Genomic DNA, 12,380 nt, shown 5'->3' with positions numbered 1-12,380 from the left:
TCCACAATATATTCTGTTTACCACTGGTTTTTTGGCAGTGCATATGTGACCGAATCTGTAAGAATCCCATATGTTAGCGCAAGCCTAATTTTACAGTAGAATTGCAATAGGTGAAATATTTACGAAATTGGAAAGTAATTCTGTAAATTTTTTGAGCACTTGTTTCACAATGAAGGAAGGTGATAAAAGCAAAAGCTATAGTAGCATCATGATGTCCAAAGCAAGAGGAGTTTGTTTTGTGTCAGTACTCCCAAAGAGAGAGAAGATACAGTATGAGCATTAGTTTGCTTTACATTGGACGAGCGGTTAGTTATCGTTTTATGTCTTAGCCCTGGAAAGGCCTGTAAGACTAAACTTACCCAGCAATGGATTTGCCTGTTAATGGAGAATCTGATGGTGTAAATTGCATCTCAGTAGTGGACTACATCTGTAAGTTATGACTGTTAAAGAGCCTGTAGTTTATTTTCCTTGTTGTCACTACTTTGCTGTTGTCACTTTGTAGCGCTGTAACTTCTAAAGTTCTTGGATTCTGGAACTGAAGCTTCTGTTGGCCATTCCTTTGGCTAAGAAAATGTAATGGAATTCGAAAAATGCACTATTCTTGCAGATTCGGTCACATGGTCTACTGAAATACCTTGAATGAACAATCATTTTTGAATTTTGGTTAGCTGAGTGTATGGCCACCAGCTACCGTACCTTTGTGGCCATGTCATGGAGTAACACTGCTTTCTATATGACCTCATTAAACAAGACCACCTGATTATTGAAACTATATCTTATGGTCCTATGAGGTGGTCGTTAATGATTCCTCTTTTGTTATGTAGAAAACCTACTTTAGTATACAGCTAGTGTTATGTGATGTATGTACGTATTAGGCAACAACAATATGTCCCTATTCTTTACAGTGTGCAGTTCAGTTTAATATGTGACATACCCTTCTCAGAATGTAGGTATCATCTACATTAACCCTTTAAGGACCAGCGTCGTACATGTACGTCCACATGTACGTCCAAGATATTAAGCAGTAAACAAATAGCCATATCTTCGCAGTATTAGAAGCTATGGGCTTTAAGCAAAGACGATTTTGTTCGCCATTAGTAGGCGATTCTTTTGATATACAATGTCAATATATTACGTAAAACTACACTAGAAAGAACTAGCCTTCTACTTTTAAGTATACTATATTTACACTACAACAAAACTAACCTTGTACAAATCCGTCCATAACTTTCGCCTTGTAGCTCATATTGAGCAACAATAAACTTCACGGCGCTCTTCATTTAGAGATGCATCTAATGATATACAAGATCACGTGATGGCGCTCTTTAAAAGGAGTAAAGCAATGGCTTGTAACAGATCGCATCGTGAAGAAGACAGATCATCACCAGTGTTAACAAATCGCTTTGCTAGTTGAAAATGGTAAGTTCTATACACTTATAACTTAGATAGTTCTGCTTATTATTGATAGGCGAATCTGTACTACAGTTTTTATTAGCCCTTACTACTTCCTGCGGTTTTGGTGATGCTACAAACTTGCTAAGTAATAGAATACGCAAATTTCATAAAACTTACGGGTTTTCAGGGTAGGCACTGCGTAAATTACTGTAGTCCTTAAAGGGTTAATTAATTAAACAAGTACACAGAAAAAATTATAATTTTCAATCAGAGTAGGGACCATAGCAGATCGATAAAAAGTACTGAAACAAGTTGGAGTAGGCACGATATTAAATCACAGTAAAACGACAAGAAGTGTTATATTCCTACTGTACATGTCCATTATGGTATCTTGAACACAGTAGGGATACACTTCTTACTGTTTTACTGTGATTTAACATCATGGACTACTCCAACTTGTTTCAGTACTTTTTATCAATGTGCTATGGTCCCTACTCTAGTTGAAAATTCCAAATTTTCTGTGTACTTGTTTGTTAACTTTTTTTGTAATAATTATTATGACTGGTGAACCCACGCATACCACATCTGAAATGGCGCTGCGCGCCCCAGCTATATCAATTATCATCTAAAAAGTGAAGTATCCATTACGCTTCATTGTCAGCTATGTTCAACCGGTTACACAGCATTTTGGATCAAGAACTGTTCGAAAAGCACCTCTGCAATCCACGTGGTGAACCCACGCATACCACATCTGAAATGGCGCTGCGCGCCCCAGCTATATCAATTATCATCTAAAAAGTGAAGTATCCATTACGCTTCATTGTCAGCTATGTTCAACCGGTTACACAGCATTTTGGATCAAGAACTGTTCGAAAAGCACCTCTGCAATCCACGCATGTACTAAAAGAAAGAAATGGTGACGCTCCCCCCAGTTGTATTAATTATCGTCTGAAAAGTGAAGTATCCATTACGCTTCGTTGTCTGCTATATTCAACCTGTTACACAGCAGTACAAATCAAGAACTGTTCGAAAAGCACCTCTGCAATCAAAATAGCCACTACGAAAAATACGGACGATTTCCATTGTGAAGGGAAGCCATCACGTGCTACCACCAAATCGACACTTTTCGCTGTCAGCAAAGACAAATGGGACACGAAGGAGGACACTGGTAAGTCCATGAAGAATGCATTGTACGTACTGCTGTATGCCAAAAGGCACCAGTCGGGCCGAAGCGACGTCGAACAGTGAAAAAAATCAAGCCCATAGCCTTAGCCGTCATCGAGTTACGCTTGTCTGAAGGCATCAGTCAGTCAGTCAGTCAGTCATTCAATCAGTCATTAGAAAGTTTCTTTAAATAAATTATTTTTAAAATTCTGTAGCAACTTGTTGAAAGCGTTTCAGGTCTATCTGAAAGTTTGTTTGGGCTTAGTTTCACCTAACCAATACTGCCTCATCGTTGTCAGGGAAAATTGAGGCTGGTTTTTGGGTGATATTATTCCGTGGGCCACGCCTACTCCTTTGGGGTCCCTACTATACAGTAACTATCCGTACTGTATAATTACAAACACAAATTTGGATAATTTAAAGGTCTCCAATGAAGTATGACCTCTTCCAAAAAATCCATAAATCAACACCTTTGCGTAGAAGATACACATGTTAATAGTCGATACCTTTTATAATAGTCCACATCACTTTTGATTGTGGGTTTGGATTTTTACTCAACCAAGCTGACCTGAACTTGCACAAGACTAGTTTGTAGCAAAGTTTTGGTAAAGCAAAATAGCGTGCTGATTCATGTACATGTCCAATATAGAACACTCGTGATGCTGTGCATCATAAGGCTGTTCGAAATTATTTAACTGTTTGGTACTTCATACACATCTATCACTTTTACTAGAAGTTTAGCCGCAGGTTAACGGAGGTTAACTTGAAGGCGATGCCGCTTAAGCCGTATGCTCTTGCGGGCGTCCCTATGCAACATTTGAATTCTCTGACACGTGAGGAAAAGGGCGGTTGTCACGGTAAGCGGGCTAGTTAATCCCGCTATTTCTTGACATTCAGAGAAGCAGTTGTGTTGTTGTGCCTTGTTCTCCTAGTCAAGTGCGAAGAAGTGTCATGGACCTAGCATTGTCCGGAGCAGGTGATCCCCCTACAGCGCCTGTGGTTGTGATGTCGGCCCAGGCCGGCCCAGTTGCTGCAGTCCACGTAGTGGGAGTCCCAGATTATCAGCCAGTCATGTCGGTACCTCCACCGACAACAACCTCTACAGTTCGCCTGAGACTTACACACCTGGCGACTTATCCAGCATAGCCACCACTGCGGCTGGAATTCTCCAGCCGGGGAAGTCGTCTCGGAACTCTCTCTTCGTGGGCGCCTCCCTGCCAACTCAAGCTCCATCCGCCTCATCAAATAACTTATATATTTTGTTTTGTTGTTGTTTCTTCCCTTATTTTAGCTAATGTGTACTACTCGACCGAGGTGCAGTGCACCTCCCAACCTGACCTCCCCCCTCCATCCGGTGCAGCACACTCTACTTCCTGGAAGCAGTCTCTAGTGGGTGCTGCTAACTCTACCCATCGTTAGAAGGGCAAGGGGGAGTGGTATGGACCTATTAGTACTTACAGTGCAGTGCACTGCTGTTGCTCTGCTGGTCTTGTTGCTATCATTGCTATTTTTACACAGGTGGCCACAGCACAGCACCTCTCCTCCCTGCAGACCCCCTTCTGGCACTGAGAGGGCCTCCCCTCCCCCAGACCGCTGTTCCCCCGGGTAATGTCGCCGTCAGTAGTGGTCACAGAGGGTATACCCCCGGTGTCGTCCCAGGTAATCAAACGGTGAGAGTTCATCGACCTATCTATGCTGTTTAAAGGAGCAGACACGGGGGAGACTTCCACCTCAATGGATGGATGCGTGGCACCCTCCATCCCCCCAGCCAAGACTCCAAGAAAGGCACCTTCACCAATTAGGGACCTAACCAGCTGGCTTCAAACATATTCTCGTTTCATGGTTGTCCTTTTGTCAGCTCCAGCCACTGCAAAGGAGGAAGCAGCAGGCCTTGTGGCTCACCAACACCTTGTTATCCAGGACCATGGGGGCCATCAGTGGCTGGTATACAATCGGGAGTTCAGGGAGTGGGCAGCAGCGAAGTCCATCAAAGTGTGTGTGTGTGGGGGGGGGGGGGGGGGGGGGCTAAATCTCTCCATTTATGGCCAATGTTTATCCTCGCTCCTCAACATCTGGTATGGATGTGGCCTCCCCTGTCTCATCAATCCCAGTTTGCTTCAAGTGGGACCAGGGGCACTGCTAAAGGCCCCGCTGCAAATACCTACACAAGTGTTCAGAGTGTGGTGGCCCATACAGGAGAAACCAGTGCCACTCTCAGTGATGGACGAACTGAGTCCTGGGCAAGGAGCTGGACTTTAATGTGATTATTTATCAGACTATCATTTATCATTCACAGAGCATCAAACTGTTACCCACAGTCTTTTTATGTATTATGTACCATATATATATATGGGAGCTGGTCTCCTGCAAGCAGCTAGTATACTCATGTACACCATGTCATTTTGTCAGTGACTACTACTTGACATTGTTTCGCTGTGCAAAGACAAACTAAAAATAAAACATAAAATTTGTTAGTCCAATATGTCCTAAGTAGGGGGTAGGGTCTCCTTACCGCCCTGGTATAGTTTGTAATGGTTGTGGGAATTAGGTCCATCTGTAGCGAGTCTGACACTTTACTTACCTGACTCACTGGGTCATACTATTCAGCATCATAGTATTATTATTGTTGTGGTTGCTGTATGTACTGTATGTATCTTTGATTATGGTTTTGCTTGGCCGGTTGTTGTCTAGCTTCGAGGACTTTTGCAAGGAAATTGTCGAAGTATAATCACTCCATCACATAATTGTTTAAATCGGTGAATGTGGCTCTGCTGTAGCTTCAAGGCCAGGGGGAAACTGCTAGACTGCTAGAGCAACCTAGCTTGAGTGGGTCTGGCATCCCCCCATGGCCTCAAAGGGAAGGCAACAGTTGAGTAATCGCCTTCAGTCCTCTCAGGCAGTTGCTGCACGAAGCAGCCGTGGAGGAGCCTTCCTACCGGTCACGAATCGCGTGAGCTCCTGTAAGGCCCTGCGTCTTCGTGACTTCTGGCAATTATAAGCCTACAGCACACAGTTCCTATTCTCCCTTTCTTAGTAAGTATAGTCTGTCTCTGCGATGAGAACTTGCCACCTCATGGAGCCAGACAAGTTAACAGTTAAAAAAAGGTAGTAGCCATTTTCTTTTATAACTGCAAACTCCTGTTTGTTGTGTGAATCAGACATGCAAACCAATGTCTGTGGTAGCCTGCAACTATGTAGCTTTGTAACTTGCAACAATAGGTAAAGTGAATAAACAGTTAACTGTTTGTTGTATTTTATTTTGTTTTGCAAACCTTTTTTTCTTGGCAGCTAGGGCATGCCTTCTCTTGGTGCAATACATACAATACATTACCAGTGTTTTAGTGACACAAGCTATAGTGTGACTTAACATAAACACCAGTCTTGGTTGCTGCATGCTGAACATTAACAGCATCTGCCTGTGGTGTTTGTTTCTATTTACAAATGGTCCTGTCTGTGATACTGTTAGAACTGAAAAGGTTGACCTCTTCCAAATCTTGTGGTGGCTCCTCGACAATTATTGTGATGCCAGTAATGTTTCCATGTTTTTTTCCCATCAAGGCAGTAGTAAAGCCAGTGACATAGGCATTTGTGGTTACAGCTGTTTATGGGAACCAAGTAAATCAACCAACCTTTTCATAGTAGCCACATGTGTTTTCCTTGCTGAGCATCACAACAGCTATGACTATGTCAAATAAAAGTACAATTGTCTATTCAGCTTTGTGAATGACATTAGTTAAGAAGCAAAGTCTTCCGTGCCTTATGTAGTCTAGTGGGATTGTGTGTTTCCCTCCGCTTTTACATGTGAGAGATTGTACTGAGTCTCAAGTTGTGGTTACTAGTGCTGCTCCAGGAAGATTTGTCTGTACTGATGTGTGTACTTTTGTGTAGTGTAATGGACTACACTGCTGCAATTCATATTATTGACTGCTTCCTGATTGATGGCTCTAAGGTATGTGGGCAAGTGTTCTTTCTGTGTACGTATCTGTTATTGAATTAAACCTTTAAAGATTTTTCTAGTTTTCCTATACCTCTTAATTTAGTGTTGTGCTGCTCCCCCTCAGGCACTGTTTCAAATTGCACTAGCTGTGTTGGAGTGCAACAAGCGGCAACTGCTTGAGTCATCAGATGAAGGTGAAGCTATGTGCTGTCTGAATGAGTTCATGGCCAACATTGGCAACAAAGATCATGTGGCTGGAAAGAGTTACGATGAGAACATGGTATGTTTGTGTAATATTGTGTGTTACAGTGGAACTTACCATATTCTGGATATCATTCTAAAGTGTCTTTATTAGTGAAATAACATTACAAATGGAGGTGTCCTGGTTACCAAAGTATCCACGCTTTAGATTTTCATAGATACACTGTATCAGAGATTCCATTGTATGGTGCTAAAATGTTACATCATTAGATCATAAGAACATGTTACGTATGTGGCTTTCATTTTTAAACATATACTGTGGATTTTCAATGTAGATGTAATAAACTGGCATAGTTCAGAAAACTGGATTTATAATTAATAAATACTGTATGCATACCTTGAACAAAGCACTGTAACTTTTGAAGCATCTGTCCTATGTCTACGCAATTTATGTCATTCTACTCATGAGGATTAAGTGACACCTAGGGTTTTGCCTTATTGTTAAACGGTGAGGCCAAACTAGTCATGTAAATAACTTTTTGGTAGGGAAGCATGTAAACCCTTTACACACCTTTATAAAATGATCCATAACTTGATGGTGATTGTTGCTATCGCCTTGCAATCAGTTCTGTTCGCATCGCTGTTAAATTTTCTATCAGGCCATATATGACTCGTGTGAGTAAACCCACAATCAGAATTAAACATTGGCAAGAATTTTAAAATGTGGAGGCACAGCTTGTTGTTCATTGCTTCATAACAAGTAAGCCACTGTAGTTACAACGTTCATTTAACCTTCTCCAAGTAGCCCAGTGAACACACTTTTGATCAGGTGTAGTTTTAGGTTATAAAAATTAATTACCCCACCTAATGTTGCCATGTATACCCATATTGTGTAAACACACATTCCCTTGAGGGTTTAAAAGGGATAATTATGAAATTAAGCAAGTTGTCTATAGCATCATCTGATTGTCTTATCATGCAGTGAAGATTAAAAACTTTGATGAGTATGCATAATTTTGTTGTATGTACCAACTTTCTGTACTTATATGTTACATGTGAACAGTATATTTGCAGTGTTGAACCGACTTTATGGTTATACACTTGTGTGTTTTATCATCTACTATAGCCTGCTGCCACCTACATGACCATAAAGGAGTTGATCTCAATGAGTTATGAGATGTTTGGCTTCATCTCTCAGAAGAAAATTGATAAGATGCGTGATTCAGCCAAGCTGGAAGTCAGCCAGGTATAGTTGGGGCTCAAAACAACAACTCAGCTCATTTACTGTGATAGAACTAGTCTTGCCTAATATTCTAATTGAAATTGAACATTCACTTATGTATGTAAGCTTCGGTTAAACTCTAAACGTATACCCAGGATTAAATGTATACCCAGGATTAAATGTATACCCAGGATTACACTAGCAGATTAATGCTTCAGTAGTTGATGTTCGGATGTTTCCATTGTATTATTTCATGTGATTGTGTGTTGTGCAGAGCAGATTATAACTAGCTTTCGTTGATCTGACATTATGTCAGATCAAAGTCAAAGTTGATCTGACATGATTTGACATTGCATAACAATGAATGTGCTTTTATGCAGCATGCACAAGCACGCCAAACTAGGGGGCATACACCGTAGGAAAATATTGGATTTTAAATGCACTGAGATTGCAAATGATGATAATTTTGATACACGAAACTCCTTCTGCAGTTTTGAACATAGGCAGAGAAAACATTAAGTGTATGAAGTTATACTGGGATTGAAAATAGTAAGAAGTGAACATCTTTTAGAAGCACTTACTGCTCTATCAGAGTAGCTGACTGTTCTATTAGAGTATATCGATTTTTTTTTAGTGGAAAGTGGTTGACCACCTTGACCAATTTAATAGGTAATTGATCAGTAAATGTCTGATGGCTGACCGTTATAATCTGCTCTGGTCTTGTGCTGTATCACATGTCACTTGTACATGTTTTGCTACTACAGAAAATCAAGGCATCCAGTCGTAAGTCACTGTTAAGGACACAGATGGATGGATCACGATTTAACAGGAATGAACTTGAAGTTCTCTACTCTTACTTCTTAGTATGTGACTTTGTATCTTTGTTTATATGCTTGCTGATTGGAAGTGTGTATATCCTAGAGACTTAATGTTTTAATTGTTCTATGTTTATGAGCATTAGTGTACAACATTAGATTGGAGGGTGTCCTGTTTTTAGATTTCTAATGCTCAACCTTTCTTGTCATTCCTATAAAATGGCTTTATGCCCTGACCAGTGTTATTGTTTGACCTTACTAAAACAGGTTGTTACATTGTTTCTGAATAAATGACGTATTCAGAGTTTAATGTGATGGTTGTATACTCCACTCTGTATACTCCACTCTGTATACATGTGCACACATACACATTTATGATCATATCCAATCATATAAATTATTGTGATAGTACAGTAGATCCTTGATTATCCAATCAATGTGGTTTCAGGCAATGATAAAACAGTGAAGCGTTCAGGTAATCCAATTATTCTAATAGAACATACACTTGCTCTAATACATTCAAAATACTCTAATTGAGCAGTCATTTTCAACTCTACTTGAGCAGTTATTTTCAATTTTAAATAACAAGTGTGCAGATAACTGAAGGTCAGATTATCAAGTGTGTATGTTTTATCATGATAGGAAGGTCATCGTCAGGCTACATTCTGGGGTAGCAAGAAGCCAAGTGCTACCAACACATCCAAGAATTCATGGGACAATGAAGAGTGGTGTATCGACTGTGAACGCTTTGTGGAATTGTTCTGTATCATCTCACCCTGGGGGCTTGGTGAACATGCGGTGACCATGGCTAAAAGAGCTTTTGCGGTATGCGATGTATTGTCAATTATGTTTTTATGGTTCTATAACATGTATAGCACTTTTACATAGATAGTTCTTACATGCAAGACTCAGTATATCGCTTGTTTCTTTGTAGAATTGTGAGGTAGTCCTCTATTAGGCTGAATGCTGCCTTGCTGCTAGTTTACATGTATATTGTATATCAAACAGTACAGTAGTACATGCTGTACTTTTTTAGTAAGATTTCCTACTCTTTTAATTTAATTTAATTTAATAATTGCTTTACAGAATTGGAATTACATACAGTAGAGGCTATAGTGATTACAGAGACATACAATTCTGAAGGACTACCAGTGTCCTGCACTGGTAGCCTAGAGCACTAACTACTTAACTACAAAAACTATACATGCATACATTTATATAATAGTTACAAATAATTATAATTGGTTGGTGCACTCCTGAATAAATGGCACCTGTCATAATTCTGCTGTTAAAATCCATCATAGAAATGTCATACACGTTGAAAATAGCCCTTATGGAAAATTAAACACAGAAGGCTGAATATAGAATTTTTAAAAAAAATTCAAAGCTCAATTTTGGTGTGCCTACCTGCCAGTTTGACCACAGCTTCAAGGCTAGAGGCCAAACTAAGCAGCACATGGCCATCATTTCATGCCACAACAACAAACTCATGTGTGACATATACCTTTTCTGGTTCCGACAAGTATCTACTTTATCTGAGGAAACTATATACAGAGGTGTTCATTTCCGTATCAACACTTTCCTTAGAGGACTGTATTTAAAACTATTTGAAGTGCTTAAACTAATGTAACTGCATTTATAAAATGAAAGCATGCAACCACTCTCTTTAACAATCAGAACACACTCGGCCACCATGCCATCAGAGGATAGCTACCACACCTCTTAATGATCTTTTGAAATATCAGCTGCAGCTTTGATGTAGAAAACAAGATATGGAACCCTAACCCTTATTCTATTGTGTAGCTTACTCGAGCATACTGAGATGCTCTAAACTAAAGTATGGTCCAAAAAAGTAGAGGTATGAAAGTTGATAGCTATTACAACATAGCATCTACTTTGGTATTAAACAGATGGTGATATATGATGATGCTGTGGGGATTTTCCCTGTGTTGCAATAGCTATCATTATTCCCATATCTTGTTTCACTACTTTTTATTGTGCTTTATTTTAAATTAGCTACAGTAGTATTTCTATTTTGTCAATGTGTACTATAGAGCGTTTCCTTTTATTAATGACTGTGTGTGCTGCAAATTTGCTGAATTTTTTAATGTTATTTGTGCTTGTTTAATGGTTTTACAGTTGGTAGACTTGGAGGAAACAGGTCTGATTAATTTCCATGGCTTCTGTCAGTTGTTTAGTGTAATGAGCCGTTCTACATTACAAGATCGTCTAAGACTACTCTATTCTTTACACATTGACCACCAGAGATTGCGTAAACATTTAAAACTCACTAAAAGTTCATCATCTCTTAAACCATACTCCCCTGTTACATCAGATTCTTCTGCTACGAGTGTAGAACAATCTCGATCAAATGAGTTAGGTGTTATTACAACATCATCGTCCACAGTGACAGCTACAAATACAGCACCGATTTCACCTACAAAAGCATCTACTAAATCTCCCTCACCTGAAACTGCTACAAAACCTAACTCAAATAACAATGATGAATCTGATTATACTGTAGTTGAACCAGATGGATTATCTGAAAACCCTCCAGTGTCCAGTAAAGCATATAATATTGCTCCAAAAGAGCAAATCTCAACTGACTCTGGTAGTAAAAGTTATCTAGACAGGATCCTTGAAAGGAATTTGCAGGCACCTCGAGCACTGGAGCAATCATTTCAACCACCAGACATCAACCAGGTATGCTAGGAAAGTCTCCTGGGTTTACTTATTTTTATTAGCTTAACTGACCTAGCTTTTTGTTATTTTGAATAATTTATGGCTACCTTATACAGCTAGAAATTGTGTATGAACAAAAAACATAATGTGCATAGCTATAAATGTTTTGTTGTTTCAAACCATTTCATAGCCACAGCCGGATTTATCCTGTACAGCATTATAAAAGACACTCCGGTTGCAATTCTAATGTGCTACCACTTCTATCACGTGTTTTATAGTACAATGTGCTTACCCTGGAATGAGCACACCTGCAGAAGTCCTGTTTCTGGATCTTTTGTGCACTATTGTGGGTTTGTTACATAATACAGTGGAACCTTAGTTATCCGAACCCCTTGGGACCAGGGGTGGTCCATAAGTTTGAAAAGTCCATATCTCTGAAACTGTGTGTATAAATAACCATTATTCAGCTATCCTAATAGAACAATCACTACTATAATAGACTGGTCATTTCCATAGTTCGGTCGAGAATCCGGATAACTGAAGTTCCACTGTACTGCAAAGTTTTTCTTATCAGAAGACGAGTGTCATGAATCTTTGATAATCATGTCCACTGGATTGTTATTAACAGGCTAAGACAGCCAATTGAGGGTGACAGTGGGCCGTTTTTCAGAAATGTGGCATGATTCACTTGTGTGCATATATTATACACATATATAATACAAGATTTGGGATAAATCTCCAAGAAATCAGCTGAAGAGAAATGATCGCTCAGTAAGGAGACTGTTTGGAATAGTTGAATAGATTGTAATACTTACCTGTAGCAACTTTCCTTGTAACTGACTACTTGTTTAAGTTGGTTTTTTTTTTTTGCGGTTTTTTTTGTCTTGTAATTACTTACTTTTTATTTATTTACGTAAATCTAAATAACTAATAACCTAGATAAGGTTCTTAGTGTATAGCGATT

The 12,380-nt window shown here is 39.5% G+C and overlaps 1 protein-coding gene across 2 annotated transcripts in view; it reads left to right on the top strand.

Moving 5' to 3' along the window:
* The window catches only part of LOC136252339 (TBC1 domain family member 9-like), a 35,407-nt gene that overhangs the window by 22,061 nt on the left and 966 nt on the right, over positions 1-12,380 (top strand). Inside the window, exons 22-27 of one of the 2 annotated variants that reach the window (XM_066044762.1) lie at positions 6,448-6,508; positions 6,621-6,776; positions 7,824-7,943; positions 8,684-8,782; positions 9,377-9,559; positions 10,874-11,437. In XM_066044762.1, coding sequence (XP_065900834.1) covers positions 6,448-6,508; positions 6,621-6,776; positions 7,824-7,943; positions 8,684-8,782; positions 9,377-9,559; positions 10,874-11,437 — 1,183 coding nt within the window. Of the gene's footprint in view, positions 1-6,447; positions 6,509-6,620; positions 6,777-7,823; positions 7,944-8,683; positions 8,783-9,376; positions 9,560-10,873; positions 11,438-12,380 lie in introns of those variants that run through there. The other variant, XM_066044763.1, reaches the window with a different exon arrangement.

This window comes from Dysidea avara, chromosome 4 (genome assembly GCF_963678975.1).
Source record: "Dysidea avara chromosome 4, odDysAvar1.4, whole genome shotgun sequence".
Lineage (NCBI taxonomy): Eukaryota > Metazoa > Porifera > Demospongiae > Dictyoceratida > Dysideidae > Dysidea > Dysidea avara.
The sequence above is the reverse complement of the archived record's forward strand: the minus strand, read 5'-3'. Positions and strand labels throughout refer to the sequence as shown.